Below are 21,288 nucleotides of genomic sequence, written 5' to 3' on the forward strand. Positions count from 1 at the left end.
TGCTGTCGCTGTTATTGCCTCTTGGTCTCGTTTCTAGTCAAACTTTTAAAAGGGGAATTTCATTTCTCGTAGTCAGAGAGAAGAGTATTTGCTTCAGGAGAGCATGGTCCCAGACTATGTGTGACAGCTGGATGAGTTAACTCCCACCTCCACTATTCTCCTGTTTTTTCCCCTTCCAACTTGGTTGCCACCCCTGTCATGCAACTAGTTGTTGTTACTCTGCTCTCACTGAGATACATTGAGTAATTTGCCTGTACTATAGGAAAATGGAAAACCAATACCCCTATGGTGGCACATTAGAAAATATGGTTATACATAGCTCTGTATGGATATCTACTACCTGACAGCTTTTGATTCTGTTGTGATATCTGCCCATGTTTTTGATGTTACAAATGCAAAAAAAGAAATATATATTTTTTAAAAAGCATGTCATAGCTCAAAAACTGAAATATCAGTGAAGTACCAAGACGGGCCCATCACTTCACAAAAAGCTAGTTATCGAGTGTAAAGAGGACCACTGCCACTGTTAACCATAGACAAATGTCTTAGTTTACTGCATAGATGCAACTTCATGCAATTTAATGTCATACTACATGTCACACTCCACTTCAGGGTTTATTATCGATTCAGGGACAAGAACTCAGATATGTGGATGTGTAGAAACTGGGCCTACGCTAATATACTTTTCAAACAGGAAATCTAAGCCAGGCAAACAGACATGCAGGGATGGCTAGCATTGGTGTGATCATGGAGTTGAACAGCTTTCTTAATGATCCTGCCGATGAATGGTAGGTGAGTGATGGGCTGGTATTTGGTGAGGTCATCAGGGTCTAGCATAGGTTGCTTTGCGAGGGGGAGGATCTGGGCGGTCTTGAGAGCTTGAAGGAAGATGGCTTGAGTGAGGGAACATTGACAATATTAAACAGGGGTAAGAGAGCATCCCCAGGGAGAGAGGGCTTTCATGAAGGATGTTGGTAAGACATAATTTTGATAAGAAATGGCTTTAAGGTGGTTGAGTGTGTCAGCCAGATCTGGGGGAGAAAGGGTTTTGAAGGCTAACAATTGCAGAATTCTGGTATCATCGATGTGCTGTTGGATCCTTTGTGTCCTTTCGCCTGAAGAAGACAGTGTTATGCCAATGTTTTTTTCCTGTGGAGTGAGAAATAGGTAGTACTGGCCTGGGGTGACTGCAGTGCTTGATGTTCTTGACCAGCATTCTGCTTCTGTTGGTTGCTTCATTGATGGAGATGGAACAGTATGTTGCTTTGGCTAATATGATGAGCTGCCTGTGTGTTGCACAGAGGAACTTCAGTATCAAGAGGTCCTCAGGAGTAATGTTTTCCTTTAATTTTCTTTTCTGTCCAAAGATGAATCATTCATTGTCAGCAAGGTGTTTTAGTACCAGGGTATTAAAGGCTCTGGCTAGCACTCTTGTGTTGTATTTGGAGCATGAGCGCTCACCTAGTTGTCCAAACAATTGTTGAAGTTGTTGGAAAGAATGTTGGCATCAGACATGCAGTTTATGGGGTGAAAATGAGTTCAAACATTAGGTTGCCTATGGAGTAGTCTTTGAAGAATCTGAAGGTTTTGTGTTGACCTTGGTTTGTTGGAAGTACACTGAGCAGGGAGATAAGGATGGGTAAGTGTTCTGTCCAATCCATGGGTGTAGGTGGTTTGAATTGGATTGTTGGTGTTGTTGAGAAGACAAGACAGAGCAAGTGACCTTTCAAGTGTGTTGGTTATGTGACACGCAGTACCATGTTGACTGTATCAATAAGGTTGAGGAGGATGTGTCTCTTATTTGTTTTAGCTTGTTTTGTCTGGTAGGCTGAAGTCACCCAAGAGGGTAGCGTGGCCATGTCGAATTGACAAAGTGGAGAGGAGGAAAGAGGATTCATAAATTTAGTTCTTGTTCTGCCCAGGAGGCCTGTAGATGAGATTGAAGGTGGCAGTCTGAGTTGCAGAGAGAGGGAAATGGCATGTGAGAAGCTCCATGGAGTTGAGCGTTACTTGACTGGTGTGCAGGACCAGGAGGACCTCTAATGTGTGCAGTCCACACAATGGATATTGTAGCTCATGGGAAGCAGGATGCCTACGATGTGCAAAGATGTGGGGGAGAACCATGTTTCTGTGATGAAGAGGACGTCAAGCTTGTGATAGGTGATGAGGTCTGTGTAGTATGGTGTGTGGAGTAGCGCAGAGCTAGCATTAATAAGCATGAGTTGGAATATGTGTACTGTAGTTTGAGGGTGTTTGGTAGTATACTATGTGCGAGCCTGGGTTCTCTACATCTAGGTGTTATTGCGGAAGTAAGGGGTGCTGAGTGAGGCAATTGAGTATAATGTGGAAACACCTACTTTGGTGATATTGAATGAAACACTTGGTATGAAAAACGGTATTTTCTCATGTGAAAAACTAAACTGAGCAGAGCCAAAGATATCCCTTATTTAAGTAGGTTTATTCCCTGGTCCAACTAGCCAGACATTCTCTATTAAATACCAACCTTGGAACCACCACACCTACTATCTTTAAATTAATTTTACTCTATGACAGCTCGGGAGCTACTTGTGTGCCTGAGTCTCTCTGGAATGCACTCTTAATGTGATCCCCAGAAAAAAAATTGAATATTCTTCCCACCTATAGAGTCCAGGGATATCATTCCTGTGATACCACATCCATAAGAAACAGGGTCTGTCAGATGCAGCCAGGAAGGAACTTACAAGTAACCCTGGTTTTCATGAAATAACAAATTAGTATGCATATTAACCCAGAGTGTGTCTTGGAATGGTTATGAGAAACAATCCTGAAGGGCTAGACTTTTGCCCTCCAAACTTTGTGCCTTGAACACTATAGAAGCTGGAAGTTCCCATGTATTACACTTGTGATGTGGAAAGTGCACCACAAATAGTTTTCATTTGTTGCCAGTGTCTATGAAAAACCTAAGGGCAGTTGAGCTGACTTTGGAACATTGAGCCAATTTGAGACCCATCTATGCATGTGCTCTGGTTTAAAAATGGACTGAGTCAAGAAATGTTATCCTTTTGCAAGTTATTCCTTAAGATGTCTGATGTATCCTTTTTTACTTATTTTGACCTCATATGCAATGTTGCATCACTCAGTTAAAAACCCAACAATTTTGGAGAACCGGTTTGGAAAAACACAGTACAAAGACACGCTGGGTGCATATACGGCTTTAGACTTCTCGAGGTGCTATTGCACCCATGGAGCTTTTTAAAAAATCTTGTCTATGCTTCAGCAAGAGGGCTTGTAAAGCCAATCCAAAACTATGTGAACTTCTTTGCACATCAGCTCACATGGGGATAAATGGCTCTGTAACAAAGTTTCAAATCTAGATATAATGTTTCCAACTGGGCCACCTAATGGTCAGGTCTGCCTAAACATGCAGTCTTGTTAAAATAACTGTAGTGGGGTGTGGCTAGGTAAGATGATCGGGTGGGCATGATCCACAATGGCTTCGCCACCACAGCACCTTTTTTGAGAAAATAAGCAGCGGAAATTCACCTTAGAGGCAGAGATGGAAGAATAATGGAGAGAGGGAAGAAGTGGCGACAGAGTCGGACCCCAATGCCACTGGCAGCCGAAAGATCCATGTTCGGGAAGGAGGCTGCAGCGCCAACTAAGATGGAGGGTGCGTGCCACCTCATTGCAGTGTAACAGAGAGCAGACGGTCGTGATGACGCCCCGGAGGCACACAAAGGGAAAGTACCGGACCCCGGTCGGCTCTGCGGCACACCCCACAGGGACTGACTCACTAGACTACACAGCGTGCAGTAAGGATCACCAAGGGAGTGGCAAGCGGAACCAGCAGGTAACAGAGGGCAGCCCCAGGATACATGGCCAGATAAGTACTGCTTGCCAGTTGCAAGGAGGGGCACAGCGGCAGCTGCAGGACACAGAACGGTGCAGCAGCTACGGCAGAGGAAATGTCTGCACTAGCCTTAGGGTCTAGTCCAGGCGGGAGATACCACCAGTATTCATTCAATTGTGCCTGACCCTAAAATGATGGCCCAAGGCCCCCAACCAGATAAGTGATGCATGCCGGCTCGAAGAAGGGGCACAGCGGTGGCTGCCGGACAAAGAACAGTGCAGCGGGTGCCGTGGAGGAGTTATCTGTGGTAGCCTGATAGTTTAGGCCAGGCGGGAGAAACTACCAGTGTACAATTGATCGTGCCTAACCGTAAAATGGCGACTGAGGGATTTCAGGCATTGCAGGCACCTATGAGGGGTGACACCCCCATTTCCACACTGTATTGAGAGGGCCTCTCGGGACAGAACCAAAGCTATCAGACATCTGATACCAGCGCAGCTGCTATCTATTCTCTTGTATTAGTTGTGGCATGCTGTTGCACCTGAACCAGTAATGGAGCCCTAAAGGACAGTGGAGGTCAGGGACATTGACCTCAGGCAGCCGGACCGTAATGGCCATAGCAAACTTCTGAGTAATTTCTACCCTCAGGCAGATAAAGGCCACAAGGGATAAGAAGTAGTGTGGACCAAGGTAGACGAACATTACCAGTGAAGGGGCATTCTATACTGAAAGGGAGAGGAGCGCACAGAGTGGATGGATCCTCACGAGAGGGGTGGCCCATCAAGGAGAGGTAGATCGCTACTATGCCACCCAAAAATATAACCAATAGAGTGTTGTTATTTTACGCCAATAGAGAAAAAGGATTCCTGTGGACGTCAAGACATAAAGAGCGAAATGGCGCTCACCAAAGATGACTTGCTGGCCTCCCTCAGAGACTTCATAAAAGAGCAGCGATCAGAGCTTAAACTGGAAATGGCTGCATTCCTCGAACAACTAAAAGCTGACCTCTCAAATCGTATGGCATCCATCCAGCAGGATGTTGATTTAGTAGGTACCAAACTACTTGATGTAGAGACCCAGACTCATGAACTAGACAAAGTGGCATTAGATACTGAGGAAACAATACAGGAGCTCCACACTTAGAAACAACCAGACATGGAAAACAGATCCAGGCAGGACAATATAAGGATCCGTGATCTGGAGGAGGGGGCAGAGGGGCCGGATTTGGAGGCCCTAGGTGTTGGACTGTTTGCAGAGGTCTTGGGGCCAGGCCAGCTGAAAATTAAGATTGAGAGAGTCCACAGGGTGAGACGGCAAGCGCCTGGGGATTGTCGACACATCAGAGTGTTATATTCCATATAGGCACCATATATAGGTAAAATCACAACCTTTCATCTATATTCTTCCCTACATTACATACATAACGGTTCTTAGGCACTGACCTTTTACCTGGATACAACACTGCATGGAGACGCAGGTTTTCCCTGGTTCGATACTCATACGTTATGCATGAGGCTTCTTGGAAGCACAGCAGGACTCACAGCAGAACGAACATATCCTGTATAATATCGATGTTAAAGTTCAAGTCCGATGTCATCCTTTAGGCTGACACAGTAACACAGCAAGGTAGGACCCCTGGGGAGACCTATGGGTATATATAAATCATGTCTTGCGTAGAGAGACAGAGGAGACATTGACTTCCCGGCTGAGACACTGACCAGAGTCGCTGAGATTCCTGCATGCAGACGCTCCAGCTAGCAGTGGTCTAACATCCCTCGCGGGGTGTCCAACTCGAGACCAGGACGGGGTCTCATATTCTCTAATTCTCAGGTAATGGGGTGGACTAGATCCTAGAGGGATTCGTGGCAGAACACCTACACAGATGCTAGGTACATTTAGGTACATCTAGTTAGGGAGACATCATAGGAGTACACACTTATTATCATGTATTCAATGTACTTGTATATATTCATGATTACTTCAAAATGTAGAAATGTACCAGCCTTTTACTTTCGTAGTATTGCTAACCATATATCTCTGTTACTGTCTAATGGTGGTTACAGCTCATATATTCTACACTAGAATAACAACTGTTCAATAAACACTTATTGAAACGCCCAGACTGTTTATTCTGTGTATCTCTTAGACAAACTAAGTGAGCACGAGTGACTGAACGAAAAGTAGAATATTGTTTCCACGATCCTGGGGGATCAGGGTTGTCATGTACTGAGGGTGCCAGAATATATTCTCTCCACAATAAGAGGAGATTCTAGTGGCACTGTGAGCTAGCTAACGCAAACAGGCTAACGTATCCGGTGGGGGTGCACGGCATCAGTCTGCCACCAAACCCACGTTTATGTTATCCAAAACATGCAGATCCTGTATAGGATATATAGGAACTGCACAACAAGGGACGTCTTGGTCAAGCTTCACTCTTTCAAGGTAAAATAAGTAATCTTGCAAGCTGCCCGTAAAAAGGATGTGGTCACATTCCAGAGTCACTCCTGCTTCCTCTACGAAGATCTGGCACAATCCACCCTCCTTCGTTACGAGCAATTATGGCCTGTGACTGAGAAATTAAAGGAAGATCAAATTAGATACCTTTGGTCTAGCATTCGCACTTAATAATAAATCGAGCCATGTTAAAGAGCTGACAGAGGCAATGGAGATTTTAGGTCTGCCACTTTAAGACTCACCAACGAGCTGCGACTCAGCTCAAGGAGCCAATGTGGAACGGAGGAAGGATGTCTAATGGCAAACCCAACGGAGAAAGCGCCATCTGAAGTAGTAGAGGGGACATATTGTACCAGCCATGGAGACTGCGCGTGCCAGTTTTGTCTAGGGGATCATTGAGGAATGGTCCAGGAGGAAGAGAGGCAACAGACTAAAGTCGACATGTATTCCCCCCTTCAACTCAGATGATTATACAATGGCTGTCCAAGATGCTAGGGGTCAACTGAAGTTGCACCTAATTTTCAAGTTCCAAACTATGCAGCACTGCTTCATTAGGTTAAGGACATTGCATAGTTGTGGTAGTGGGAATTGACCGAGATGCCCGCTGCAATGTTTGTGATCCAATATAGATACAGTAAGGTAGGACTGAGGATCCCACAATGCTTATTTGGGGTTTCTATGTTCTTGATGCTAATAGGGTTTTTTCTTTCTCAGGAAAGGAGGGGTAGGCTCATTCTTCACACTTCAGGGAAGGATACTAGATTCCTGGAAAACAACTGGCCGTATCGTAGGGGTGATAGTGGAAGGGGGAAGAGGGAAGGAGTAACCTGCAAAAGCTACTTGAGGAGAGAGCGTGCTGGAGAGTTTGGACCCGAGGTGGTCTGAGATATCAATCAGAATGGCTTCTATTGCATCATGGAACCTGAGAGGTCTGAATTCACCACTTAAGCATCAAAAGGTATGGAAATTTCAATCAGATCAGCAGCTTGAGGTGATGGCATTACAAGAGACCCACCTTCGGCGGAATGACAGTCACAGGCGGCAACAAAGAAGCTACCCTCTGGTCTGCCAATCCTCGGCCAATACCAAACAGAAGGGGTTGGCATTACTGTTTCACACTCCTACCAAATTTCAGCCAGAGAGTGTTAAAACTGACAAAGAGGGAAGGGTGGTCATAGTAAAGGGCAGACTGCAGGGGAAACTATGTACGATTGTGGCGGCATATGCGCCCAACAATAGTCAACCCTCCTTTATTGACACTCTATTAAAGCTAGTGGGAGTATTCGCTGAGGGCCTGATAATATTGAGGGGAAGTTTTAAATTAATATGGCACTCAGATCTAGATAGTACACACCAACACCGTGCCCCTATGGGCAATTTCCCCAGAAATCCTAAAATGGCTAAACAGGAAACCGGGCTGAGAGATGCCAGAACTCTATACCCAAGTACGAAGGATATCTCCTTCTACTCTCATGTGGATCAGACATATTCACACTTAGACTTTATTTGTATTAGTCAAGGCCTCCTAGGCATACTAAAGGGTGCCAAGATCCATTCCATTAAAATGTTTGATCATGCCCCAATATCGATATGCCTTGACTGGGGAGTCCCCTCTTCCAGGTTCCCACTTTGGTTCTTTCCTATGTCCCTATGATGTGACAGATTACTTCGAGATGAGCTACGAGGTGTAATTAAAGAATACTTTCAATTAAACCTACCACACAACACCTCCTCATTGAATATTTTGGATAATTTCAAAGTGGTAATGAAGGGCAATGTCTGGACTTCACTCCACTCTGAATAAACAGAGGGTGAAAGAATGGGCAGAAATAGAATCAGAACTAAGGGGAGTGGAACAGACACATAAACAAACACCCACCTGGGAAACACAGAGTAACCTAACAGCATTAAAAGGGAAACTCCTTGCAATATACACAAACAGAGCAAAACTAACTCTTCTATGCCGATGACACCTCTCCTACAAACATGGGAACAAAATAGGGTGAAGAGAGAAAAAGAATAAGTGGGGCGATTTGCGACACGGAGGCACTCTCCAGAACTCCAATGAAGCCAAAGAACAGCTTTTCATAGAATTTTACACTGAACTATATCAGGCAGCAACCCCGGATGAAGCTGCTCAAAATGCACATCTAGACTCAGCCACCCCCCCCCCCCCCACACACACACAGGTTACTCCTGTCCACAATGAGGTCTTGGGAGCTCCTATAACTGAGGAGGGGGTGCAGGCTGCAAACACAGCACTAAAAGCTCATAAATAGCTGGGACCAGATGGTCTAACGGCCACTTTTATAAGACATTTGTCGCAGAGATCAAGCCGCAGCTGACTCTCGTCTTCAATTTCATAGCCACTGGGGCAGCAATGACACTGTCGATGAGCGAAGCCTTGATTATCCCCATACCAAAAGCAGAAAAGAGTTTGCAGCTGCTCCGACTATGGGCCGATTGTGCTTTTAAACCTAGACGCATAGCTATACTTTAAGATAATAGCAACTTGATTTGTAGAGATAATGTCTTAGTTAATCCACCCAGACCAATCCTGTTATTTTAAAGGCAGGCAAGCACATGAAAATGTCCGATGAGTGCTCCACTTGATTGAAAAGGTATTAAACTTCTGAATCCAGGCAGTCCTGTTGGGTCTGGATGCAGAGAAGGCGTTTGATAGAGTGGAATGGTCCTTCCTCTTCCAGACATTGCAGATTCGGCTTTGGTGAAGTGTCAATCAGAATAGGTAAAGCAAATTACACCCAACCAAGATCCTGAGTGGTGTTTAATGGGGTTAGTTCCAATGTATTTCCCCTCAGCAGAGGGACGAGACAGGGGTACTTACTCTCCCCATTGTTGTTTGCCTTTAGCATAGTGCCACTAGCTGCATGGATCAGAGTATCACAGCAGATACACAGAATCTGGTTTGGATCTGTTGAGCATACGATATTGTTATTCGCGGGTGGCATCCTGCTGAAGATATATGCACCTCGGACCTCTATGATAGCCCTTCAGCAGGAACTGCAGGTATTTGAAAAAGTAGCAGGCTTCTGTGTCAACGTGACCAAATCCTCCCTGTTAAACCCGACACTTCAGGAAAAAGAGTTAGAATCCCATATTACTGACTTCCCATTCCAATGGGCCAAACACACATTCACTTACTTAGGTATAAAAATCATTGTGCTGCTGGCAAGATTATTCAGAGCAAACTACCTGACCCTATCTCACCAATTACAGCAAGAACTTAAATGGTGGAAGCCAATGTACCTATCGTGGTTAGGACGCATCATGCGATTAAAATGATGGTCCTTCCGAAATTAATTTACCTATTCCAGGCCCCCCCAATAGGTCTAAAGAGCGATTCCCTCCACAAATTACATACATTAGTTTCACGCGATATGGGGCAGCATGGCATAGCCTGGCTGTCCTTCATGATGCTTAGGTGTTCCAAAAGTACGGGAGGGGTTGCACTACCCAACTTTGATTTATATTACAAAGCAGCACAGCTGCGGGTGATAACAGAGTGGTCCTGAAGCGAATCAGGCAAACACTGATTGCACATGGATGGGGTCATAGTAGGAAGGACCATGTAGGATTTACTTTGGAAGCCCAGGAAAGACGCCCTCCCGAATGCATATCTTAGTACTCCCACCAAAACTAATCTAAAAATATGGGATGCGGTAGCGGAACCATTAGATTGGACATCCTTTCCCTTGCCTCACACACCCATTTACTTTAATTCTCACCAGCATTCCAGCCGGGCCCATTTCATAAATGGCGAAAGAGGGGTGCCTCAAACGTCCGATCTCTTTCACAATTGTGACATATTAACCTTTGAGAATTTTCGGCGCAACTTTGACCACTCCCCATCCGGGTATTATCACAACCTCCAGCTCAAGCATTGGGTCCTACAACTGGAGGTGAGAGAAGCGGCTACCCGTGACCTTACCCCGATAATGAGCTTTATAAAAAGGGCTGGCTCCTCCAGAGGGGGTATTTACTTCCTGCATGCACTACTGCTTTCCACATTGCACTTCCCATGACCGAGGCATGTACATTTTTGGGAGCACACACTAGGCAGTGAGATTTCCAAGAGCCTATGGAGGGATAGATTGCAAAGAATAACCACTCTATAGGTATGAGAGAAGCACATTATAAGATACTGTATGACTGGTATCCCCAACCCGTAAGACTTAAAAAAATATTCCCGCAGTCTTCCGACCTGTGCTGGAGAGGCTGCAGTCTATTAGGAGATTTTATGCACATATGGTGGGACTGCCCTACCATCCACCCCTTCTGGACAAAGAACTAGCCCGGATTAAAGAAATTCTGGGGTACCCGATTTCAACCACTCCTGAGTTGGCACTGTTGGGCCTGAGGAACGAGCGTTTAGAGAATCAGACAAAAGGGGATCAGGTACTGATATGGGCTTGCCTAGGGGTCGCTAAATTAGCTATAGTGGAAGTATCGATGAAGAAGAATGCCCCAGCCCTGACCCAATGGCATGCACCACTAAGGTTGGCACTCACAATGGAAAGAATAGCAGATATCTTTCAAGAATTTAAAATATTTCGAGAGGTGCTGGGTCCCCCTGGTTTCATTTCTATCCCAGGTCGTTACTTTGACAACATGTCCCCCACCATTAGAGCACTACAATTCTGCTAGTTCTAAATCTAGAGCAGTGTACTCCGGATCCTCCTGAAAGTAGACCTGACGCACCCCGTTAAGTAGCACTCCCTCGACACAAAGTTTCATCTCACGGTGAAGAGGACTCTAAAGAGTCCCTTCCCTTCTGCTATGCTAGTACTCCTGCTTCGTTGCTTCTCTTCCTTCCTGCCATCGCAGGACCTGGGTGACCAGTTTACTGACGTCTTGACTTGGCATTTAAAACTACTTGCCAAGCCGTAAACTCCCCTTTTATTAAACATAGGTCCCCTATTGGCAGGGTGCTGTGTAAGTAAAAGGTAGGACATGTACCTTTCTGTTTTGCATGTCCTGCTAGTGACAAACAGCATGTTTTGTTTTTCATTGCTGTGAGGCCTACCCCTCTCATAGGCTAGCATTGGCAATTCCCTTATATACTTTAAGTGGTAATACCGGATCAGAAAGGAGTGGCGTAGTAGTGATTAATCCTACTTACTGGTGAAGTTGGATTTCATATTACTACTTTAGAAATATCACTTTTAGAAGGAGGGCATTTCTCTGTGCTATGCCTCTTTGTGCTTTACAGCCTGTCTCCAATATATTTTCTAGACAACTACCACACAAGAATGGCTGGGTGTGACATGGGATACATTTGCATCCATCTGCATATTGATAGCCTCCCTTTGCTGGCAGAGGGACAGGTGTTTCACACTTAATATTTGTATAGGTTGTGGCCTGTCCTCACACAAAAGACTGATTTACCTCCTACTAATCGCCTAGAGCCAGGGCTGGGCTGAAAGGGATTGTTGAGCACCTCTGATGGTTCCTTTGAAGTCACCCCTTTAACAATGACATTTTTGTGTATAAGTACTGGGTTGCTGACCTCATGTTTTTAAACACTGCAAGGGACTTGTAAAAAGACATTTCTGGCTCTAAAATCTGCGCATTGCCACGATGACTGCTGTGCTGCCAGGAGGAAGTGCCATTTGGAATACCTGCTTTGTTGTGCTGGTCTGCTGCCTGCTGGGCTGCAGGAGGGAGTGACACACTGCAAACCTCACTTTATGTGCTGGCCTGCTGCCTGATGCTCCCTTTGTGACCCAAGTGTTCTCCAAGGGCTTGTTGGCTTGCCCCCTGCTTTCTCAGGGCCGTAAAAGATCGCATTCCAGCCACTTGACCGTGGGACTCTTGAGAGTCCAGTAGCAACGGGCTAATAAAGAAACTGTAACTACAGCTCCATGTTCTGCATGGGTACCAGTCAGCGCATGGTGAGCACTTCATTTTGTGGAAATCGGAAGTGTGGGCACTTTCTAGAATAAGCTACAAGTCAGCGCGTGTTGAGCGCTTCTCCTGTTTATGAGGACCGGTGCATGCTCAATGCCTCATGGTCACCCCAAATGAGTGTGTGTACCCCAGAGCCCCACTTACTAAGGCGAGATCACTACCAGCTCGGGGGCAGATGCACCCGCAAGCCAAAGCAACCAGGCTTTCCTGCCATGCTGCAGCTATGGCGGCTGGGCTGCAGCCGCAGGAAGAAGACCAGCGGAACTGCAGCTGATCCTCTCCAGCCCAAGCAACCCTACCCGGCTCAGTTTGGCATGGTGCAGGGGCAGCGGATGCCCCCAGTGTCACGAGGACCACCCTGTGCAGAAAATGTACTGCGCTCCAGCGCTGGGACGTGCCGACCTTGTACGAGCCAAAGGAGTTCCCCAGCAGAGGAGTTACCCGACAGAGGAGGTCCATGTCAGAACACACCTTAGGAGCCACTTTTCAAAGACGCCGTCGCCTAGGTTAGAAGAGACCTCTGAGGCGATCCGGCCAAAAGGGGCTGTGCTTTGTTTTGAAGCTGCACCATGCACTCGCGGACAGCTACATTGGTATCCTAATAGTGAGGGACCAAACATGGTCTCCCTGCGTGAACCTTAAGTTTGTGCCTCCCACCTCTCCTTTGGGAATGGACCGCAGGGGCATTATTTGAGCTCTATTTACATACTCTCTGGAGAGGGCCCTGAGAACCCCACAAGGTCGAATAAAGAGACAAGGCTACTTGAGGATTGGATATCAGATTACCATACCACGTCTAGTAGGTGCGCAGGTGCGTTGTGCTTTGAATTTGTTTTCACATTGACTGATACTGCATAACACACTTCATGCACTCCTGACTGTAAATTGCTCGTTTAACTGTTATGCATTGCTATGGTCTTGCCCCCTTCCCACCTCCTTTCTGTAACAAGGTAATTGTTCTACTGTGTAAATGTTTCTGTTTTTTATAGAGCAATGATGTACATGAGGTGAAGTTTAAACTTTAAAAACAAGAGGCCTGATTTTTCAGTGACTACTGGAGAACTCCTAGCTTATTAGTTAGTAAACCATAAGTCTGCTGCAAGTAAGGACTAACATAGTAGTACAATAAGAGAAAGACACACTTGCTCAAATTGTTGCCTTTTATATTGTAAAAACAAAACCCACTCACCTGAAATGCTTTGTAGCCCCCGGGTGGCAGTTTCCAGGACAGATACAATGTACTTTCTTCTTGCCCAAACACTTGCAGATCCGAGGGAGGTTCAGGACCTGATGGGGTCATTTATTAAATGTAACTTTTATCTTTCTTAATTTATATCTTATACAAGGTTACACAATGGAAAATGAAGCACGCAAGAGAATTTCTTAAAGGCAATAAAGGCAAAGACAATACTGGAGAAAAGCATGCAAACATATGTTGCCAATTCACTAAAATCACTGAGAATCTCTCTGTACAAATTGGATCTCATAGTGTACAGTGTACAAAGTCACATATCTGAAAAAAGACTTGCACTTTTAGAGGTATAATGCAGATGTTGGAGTGTGCCGATTATTCTACTTCAAATTCACAGGCTGATTTAGAATTTGCACTAATGTCAAATTTGTGAGAAAACAATAATTCCACACATGTAAATATAAAGATTGGAGGTACCCATAACAACGCAAAACAATATTATATGTTATTTAAATAAAATTATGCATCCAGTTTATTGTCTTCATATAGTACTTAACCAATTTTCAAAACAAAATGCTGCATTTCGAAGTAGGCTTCCAGTGCAAATAATCTAATGTCCAAAACAACCAAAGCATGTTTTAATGCCAAGAGCTACTTTTTTCAAGGCAATTTTGCTGCTAGAAGCCATGTAAAATTGTGGTATTCACCCGAAACTTGAAAGAAGTCACTAAATGGTACATTTTATTTTTAAAAAGATTTGCAGGAATTTATTGTTGTATGATATTGTGAAAGACAAAGGGCTCTTTGTCTTCTGCTATTTTTCTTTTTCTCCTGTCATAATATCCAGGTGATGTCTGACTGGTTCTAATGATAATCCACTCCACTGCCCAGGACGGTGGACTGCTGAATTAAAGAGGAATATGCATAACTCAATACTGAAGGGAAAGGGGAATGGGATTGAGAGCGAGAAAAAAACAGAGAGAGAGAAACAAATGGCCCAGGTATGCGGCACAGAAATTGCTCCAGTGGCGTAGGTGTTAAATGTCATACGTTGCCCACCACCTACATATATCACAAATGCATATGGCTGCCAAGAGAACAACTGTTTTCTGGTTGGGCTTCAGATTAAAATCACTGCAGTGACTCATGGAAAGGAAATGCACCCCATGCCATATAGTAAAACCTATTTTTATACATTAGCAGGTTATCAACTGACATATGCCTTGTGATTTGACTGCACATTGAGGAAAAGTCAGAAAAATGGTCAGGCGATTTAGTCGATGTTTCTTAAGTAATTTTGCCCGGCGTTAAACGCCTCTAATACCATACGAAGTTTATCAAATAAAGAGGCAGGCGCTGGAGACAGGAAGACAGGAAACAAGTTTTATTCCGACGGAGCAGAACACATCAGATCGGACAACAAGGTATCGTCTCGAGGTGCTCTCTTTAGCCTCTCTGAGGCCTGGCCTTTTATACACTGGTTTACGACATGTGACCGCTCTTTATTACAATAAAGACATTGTGAAGTAATGAAAAATGACATCCCCGGTACCCCCCCAGTTCCGGCTCATTCCAACACGTGGCTACAGTAGAGGTCCTCACCCCCCCTACAATAGGAGGGGGCTATCACGCAGCTGAGTGTTCCGCCGATTCCTTTGGAATGTGTGCGCCTGATCGAATCTCAGGGGGTGGGGAGGTCATGATCAATAGTAGCTCCTTTGTAGAGGGGCGAGTGCATACAGTAGTGGGCAATAAACTGTATCCTCAGGCCAAGGGATGACCAGCGGTCCGTGCAGACAATCGGGCTCAGAGGAAGGGGTCATCAAAGGAGAGATATTCATGAAAGAAAGGATCGGCGTGGACAATCGAGCGTAGAGGAAGGGTTTATCAAAAGAGGGGTATTCATGGAAGGAAAGGAGGTGTTGGTCAGGCGCGGGGTGTGATTCCCAGAGACAGAGTCATGCGGAAGGGGAGGGTTCATGACTTGTGCATGTGAGAGCGGGGGCAGCCAGGGTGCATGGGGGATGCTTGCAGGGTCAGGGAAGTGCGCTGATGATCGATCGTGAACAGGGAGACCATGGTACCTAAAATGGCTGCCGTGTATGTTCATACGTGGGTCTGAGGAATGGGCAAGATGGCGCAGATGATGTTCAGTTCACGAACTAAAATTCCACAGTCCTCCCTTTTAACATGTCTCGCCAGCTTGTCAATTCGGATCTATCCCCATAAGACCACGTATTTCTATCTCATAGAGGGGACTCATGTGCTCAGCTCTAAAGTCCAAAGTCTTAGGGCACATACAGTTAGAAATGAGTGAACACAAAGGTGGCAAACATTGAATACCTAAGCAACACCCACACAGTACCACGACTGGTATCAGTATAAATGTAAACAACCTCCATCCCCAGTCCTTCGAAGTGTCCCAAAACCAGCTTCCAAGCGACCATCCTTCTTGCTCCTGGTGAACCTCTGAGGATAGTCTGTGGAGGTGTCCGATTGCTTTGTAGACTGAAGGCGAGTTATCTGGCACGTAGGTGCAACAGCTGGAGCCGATGATGCGGCATGCTCCTCCACGGTCGGCCAGAACCACATCTAGAACAAGGCGGTTTTGAAGAGCCACCAGGCGGACTGCCTGAAGCTCAGCCGTGTTGTTAGCGAGGATGCCAGCCGTGATGTTAATGGTTGTTTCTACTGCCTGAGTCAGGTGTCGGATAGCGCGGCTATTTGCCATTGGGCCCCACAGAGGAACAAGTCCCTTCACCGCATCCAGGAACTGTGCTCCGGTGGAGTCGGCTTGTCCAATGTCTCCGGCGCGCTTTTGCCGGTGATGGTAGGCTGGGGCCACATACGTGGGGGGAAGAATGAAGGCGATGTAGCACGTACCCCTCCAACCTTTCGGGAGCCAAGTGTAAGCTTTGATGCCACAAACAAAGTACATATTCGGAGAAGCAACAAAGGAGGGGGGATCAACTGAGACCAATGTTCTGGTGATGTGGCAGGAACTGTGACCCACCAGCTGTGTTCCCTGGCCTTCGAGGCACACGAGACCTGTGACATTGATGACAGACAGGGCCACAGTCAGAGTGGCAGCCGTTCGCTTCCGTAGGTAGGAGAAGGTGGGTCTAGCTGGATTGTGGAGTACTTGCATTTCAACTCGTTCTTTGGCAGGGATGTTCGTATGGAAGGCGGAACCTGAGGTCACAGGACAAAAGGGGGCAGACGTCCTTCCTGTTTTGTTCAGCCAGAACCCATAGTAGAAGTGTGACACTGTTTGACCAGAAGCGGCGTTGTCCTTGTGGCTTTCCTGCAAGAGGATCAACCAGGCGAGGCAGGAGCCGTGAACTGAGAAAGGAGAAGGGATGAAGGGAATGGAGTGTCCAGTGGCATGCGGGAGCAACCCGCAGTCCCAGCAGTTTGTGGCATTTGCAGCAAGGTTGTGCTGGTGCAATAGTTGCACGAAGGAATTGTTCCAGAACTCCTTACGCCTTTCTCGGAGCTGAGGCGAAAGGGAGATCAGGTGATGCTCTTTCATGGTGGTTGGCTGTGCAGTGGTCGGCAATATCTGATGAGCGGGTGTGCTTTCCTCCAAGATCCAGAAGGAAGTCATGAGGAGGAGGCAAAGGAGGAAGAGAATGAAGAAGGCGATTGTCTTTGATTTGTGCAAATTGTCAGCCTTTGGGTTCCTGTAGTGGGTATTTCCGGTTGCTTCCATCATCTTCTTATCTGGCGCTTCCATCATCTTCTTATCTGGCGCTTCCATCATCTTCAAGGTGCTCGGTAATGGGCAGAACCACAGACTTTGTTTAGCTTCTCTCCGGGTAACCCTTGGTTGTTTTAGGCCACCGTTCTGAGATTTTAACTTAGTCCGTGGTCTACTTAGCCGAAGCTCCCTCCTTTTTGACGCAGGAAATACCCTTCCCGGGATGGCACAGTGGGATCAGAGAATTTTGCAAGTTCAAGGGCCTCGGTACCAGGATAGCAGTTCAGTGATGGCCGGTCTTTGTTCAGGAGCTCTTCTTGGGTGTCGACGTTTTCTGTCGTGGTCAGGGTCGAGGAGACCTTCTTGCAGTGGTGTGTGTGCAGCCAGTGCCTTTTCCCCTCTACTCGAAGAGCCGTCCGAGTGGTGATCAGTACTTGACAGGGGCCCGTCCACCGGGGTTCCAGACTCTTTGCCCGTTGAAAATTCCGGACTAAAACATAATCTCCCGGTTGGATGTCGTGACCGGGACCCCTGGAAGCATCGGAGATGGCCTGCTGCACCTGTTGATGAATGACAGACAACGTTTTAGTTAATTTGTATAAATAATCTGACAGCAGGACGTCGGGGACGTCGTGAATGGAGGTTGGTTTGGGGGCAGTCCAGAGGTTCATTGGTCGCCCAAACACAACCTCGTAGGGGGTCAAGTGGTGCTTAGTGGGAGTGGAGCGCATCGATAGCAATGCCAGTGGGAGGGCATCTGGCCACTTAAGTCCTGTGGTGGCCACTATTTTTGACAATTTCAGTTTCAGTGTAGCATTGTGTCGCTCAACTAGGCCAGCGGATTGGGGGTGGAAGACCGCATGAAACCTCTGCTTTACCCCCAGCCCCTTCAAGATTAGTTGGATAACTTCAGCTATGAAGTGGGGGCCATTGTCGCTCCATAAAATTCGACAAAGGCCGTAGCGAGGGAAAAACTCTTTCAGTAGTACTTTGGCAGTAGTCATGGCAGTGTTATCACGGGTTGGATAGGCTTCCACCCATTTGCTGAAGGCGCATACAATGACTAATACGTACTTCAAGCCTTGGCATCTCTCCAGCTGGATGTAATCCATCTGGAGGACCTCAAAGGGGTGGTCGGGGATCCCAAACCCTCCCCGGGGTACCACAGTTCCTTTCCCGGGGTTGTGTTGTAGGCAGATAAGGCACTGCTGGACCAGGCGTTTGGCTGAGTCGGGGATTTTGTTGTTGTGCCAGACTTTGGAAATGAGTTCAATCATGGGGGCAGAACCTATGTGTGCAGGGGAGTGTGCCATAGTCAGTATGGGAATCAAGTATGAGTCAGGCAGCAACCATTTGTTTGTGTCTTTTGTCCGCCAGCAGCCTTCATCGTCCTTTAGACCCACCCGTGCCCATTCAGTCAGTTCGTGAGGTGTGCTGGCCGACTGGATGTCCCTAATCGTTTCCCTAGCGTCAGTCCATTTTTCTGCTTGTGACCTGGTCACATATATGCGTGTCGTTGTCCTATTCTCAGCTGTGGTTCGGGCAGTGATGTCGGCCAGTGCGTTTCCCTGTCCAACGAAGTCCGTCACCTTCTTGTGTGCCTGGCATTTGATCACTGCTAATCGTTTGGGGAGGAGAACTGCTTCAATCAGGGCGGAGACTAGATCTCCGTGAAGGATGGGCGTGCCGTGGGACGTCAGGAATCCCCTTTCCCTCCACAAGAGCCCAAAATGATGAACCACCCCGAAGGCATACTGGCTGTCCGTGTAAATGTTCGCCGTGGTTCCTGCTGCTATGATACATGCTCGTGTGAGGGCAATTAGCTCTGCCGCCTGTGCGGATCGTTGCGTGATGCGGGCTGTTTCAACTACTGTTCGGGCTGTCGTCACCGCATAGGCAGCTGAGGTGGTGCCGTCTGGGAGTTTGATACAAGAGCCGTCTACCCATAGTTCTCCATCAGGGTCTGTAAAAGCAATGTCTCGGAGGTCAATTCTACTCCTGGTCTGTTCGTCCGTGAGGGTCACACAGTCGTGTATAGGGGGCACATCGGGGTCATTTTCAGGCAAGGGCAACAGTGTAGCAGGATTCAAAGTTGTGCATCTCTTCAGAGTGATGTGGGGTGCAAGCAGAGTCAATTCGTACCCCGTCAGTCGTGCACTAGTCAGGTGTTGGGTCTTGGTCTGGTTCAAAAGGGTGTCAACTGCGTGGGGTACTAACACCGTGAGAGAGTTCGAAAGTACAATTCCCTCACTCTGACGGATAGAGACAGCAGCGGCGGCTACTGCTCGAAGGCAGGCAGGTAAAGCTCTGGCGACTGGGTCAAGAGTGGCAGAGAAGTAGGCACAAGGGCGTTGTTTGGAGCCGATGGGCTGAGTTAGAACAGATAATGCGCATCCCCCCCTTTCGTGAGTGAAGAGGGAGAAGGGCTTGGAGTAATTTGGTGTTCCTAGGACGGGTGCCGAACAAAGGGCATCCCGCAACTCCTTAAAGGACGTTTGGCATTCGGGGGTCCAAGGGAGTGGGAAGGGAACATCTTTGGCCAACAGGGAAAGTAGGGGCTTTATAATGAGACTGAAATTTGGTAACCATTGTCGGCAAAAAGAGGTAAGGCCCACCAATGAGCGGACTTGCTTCTGTGTTTTTGGGATGGGGGTGTCTAGGATGGTTTGGATTCGGTCGGGCGTAAGTTTCCTCCCTTCTTTGGACAGGAGATGGCCTAGGTATGTCACTTGAGGCTGGCAGAACTGCAGTTTCTTTTTGGAGACTTTGTGGCCATTCTCCGCAAGAAAGTGCAAGAGTTGGATAGTGGCCGTGATTGCAAGTGGAGTGGTGTCGGCCGCCAAAAGGATATCATCGACATATTGGATCAACACCACTCCATCTGGTAGCTGGACGGCGTCCAGCTGTCTTTTGAGGGCCTGGCTGTAAATGCTGGGACTTTCAGTGTAGCCCTGGGGAGCTCTACAAAATCGGTACGAACGGTTTTTTAAGGTGAAGCCGAAGAGATAACGGCTGTCTGGATGGATGGGGATAGAGAAAAATGCATTCTTGAGATCAATAACGGTGAAGGTGGTGGCAGTGGACGGGATGAGGGTCAGAATGGTGGTGATGTCTGAGACTACGGGGTACTGTGGCACCACCACTTTGTTGACTTCTCGCAGGTCGATGATGAAGCGGTACGCTTTCTCATCTCCCTCACCTTGCTTCTTAACAATGGGTAGGATAGGGCTGTTGCAGACATTACTAACCACTTCCTCTACCACTCCTGCATCTACCAGGGACTGAACAATCGCTACCAATGCCTTCTCGCCTTCGGGCGATATCCGGTACTGTGGGAGTTTCGGGAGTATTGCGTCTGGTCGAACAGTTATGTGCACAGGGTCGATCATCATTCGTCCTACATCCGAGTCGTTTCTGGCCCATAGGTACGGGGGTAGGGTGTCGAGCAAGGATAGGTCAGCATCAGTTATAGAGTACATATGTCGTTCGGGCGGGATCTGGACATGCTCGGGTTGTCGTACAGGATGACTCGGACTCCATCTGGGGAACACCTAATAGTAGCTCGGAAATGTTTTAGTAAATCAATACCCATAATGGCGTCAGGGGAGTTGGAGGAGAGCAGAAATGTTGTGTCAGTGGGGTTGTTTCCTAGGTCAAAGGAGATAGGTACAGACAGGGGATTAGTGGAGGGCGTTCCATCGAAACCTATCGATGTAATGTGTGAGCCAGACAAGGGTGCCCTTCGAATCAGTCGCTTTGATAATACACTACGTGTCGCTCCAGTGTCTACCAAGAATGGAGACTTTGTACCCAGGACCTTAGCGGTGACGTAAGGACCTTGCTGGTCAACACAGAGCTCGACTGGATCCCTCCCTTGCCCCTGGCAGTCCTATGCGAAGTCGGGAGTGTTCTCACTGTCAGATAGTTGGTACTGGTTCTGTCGGGGACGGTCAAATGTGTTCGAACTTCCTGGTCCGTCGCTGTTGGTGTCGTTTGTGTACCCCCGCCCCTGTCCTCTAGTCCTGGGGCCATTCGTCATGTCCCTCGTTTCTTTATTTTTAATTAGTTCCAGAAGAACCGGACATTGAGACTTCCAATGCCCGAATCCTTTGCAAAATGCACACTGATTATCTTCTATGTCCCTACGTCCAGAGTAGGGAGTGGGTGTGCGGTCCTTTGGGG

The 21,288-nt window shown here is 47.1% G+C and overlaps 1 protein-coding gene across 1 annotated transcript in view; it reads right to left on the reverse strand.

Annotated features, from left to right (window-relative positions):
- Nucleotides 1-21,288, reverse strand: part of PTPRQ (protein tyrosine phosphatase receptor type Q) — a 1,500,794-nt gene that overhangs the window by 1,328,318 nt on the left and 151,188 nt on the right. The window contains exon 9 of the mRNA XM_078647981.1: nucleotides 13,404-13,501. Coding sequence (XP_078504107.1) covers nucleotides 13,404-13,501 — 98 coding nt within the window. The remainder of the gene's footprint in view (nucleotides 1-13,403; nucleotides 13,502-21,288) is intronic.

Source organism: Lissotriton helveticus, chromosome 1_1 (assembly GCF_964261635.1).
Source record: "Lissotriton helveticus chromosome 1_1, aLisHel1.1, whole genome shotgun sequence".
Classification (NCBI taxonomy): domain Eukaryota; kingdom Metazoa; phylum Chordata; class Amphibia; order Caudata; family Salamandridae; genus Lissotriton; species Lissotriton helveticus.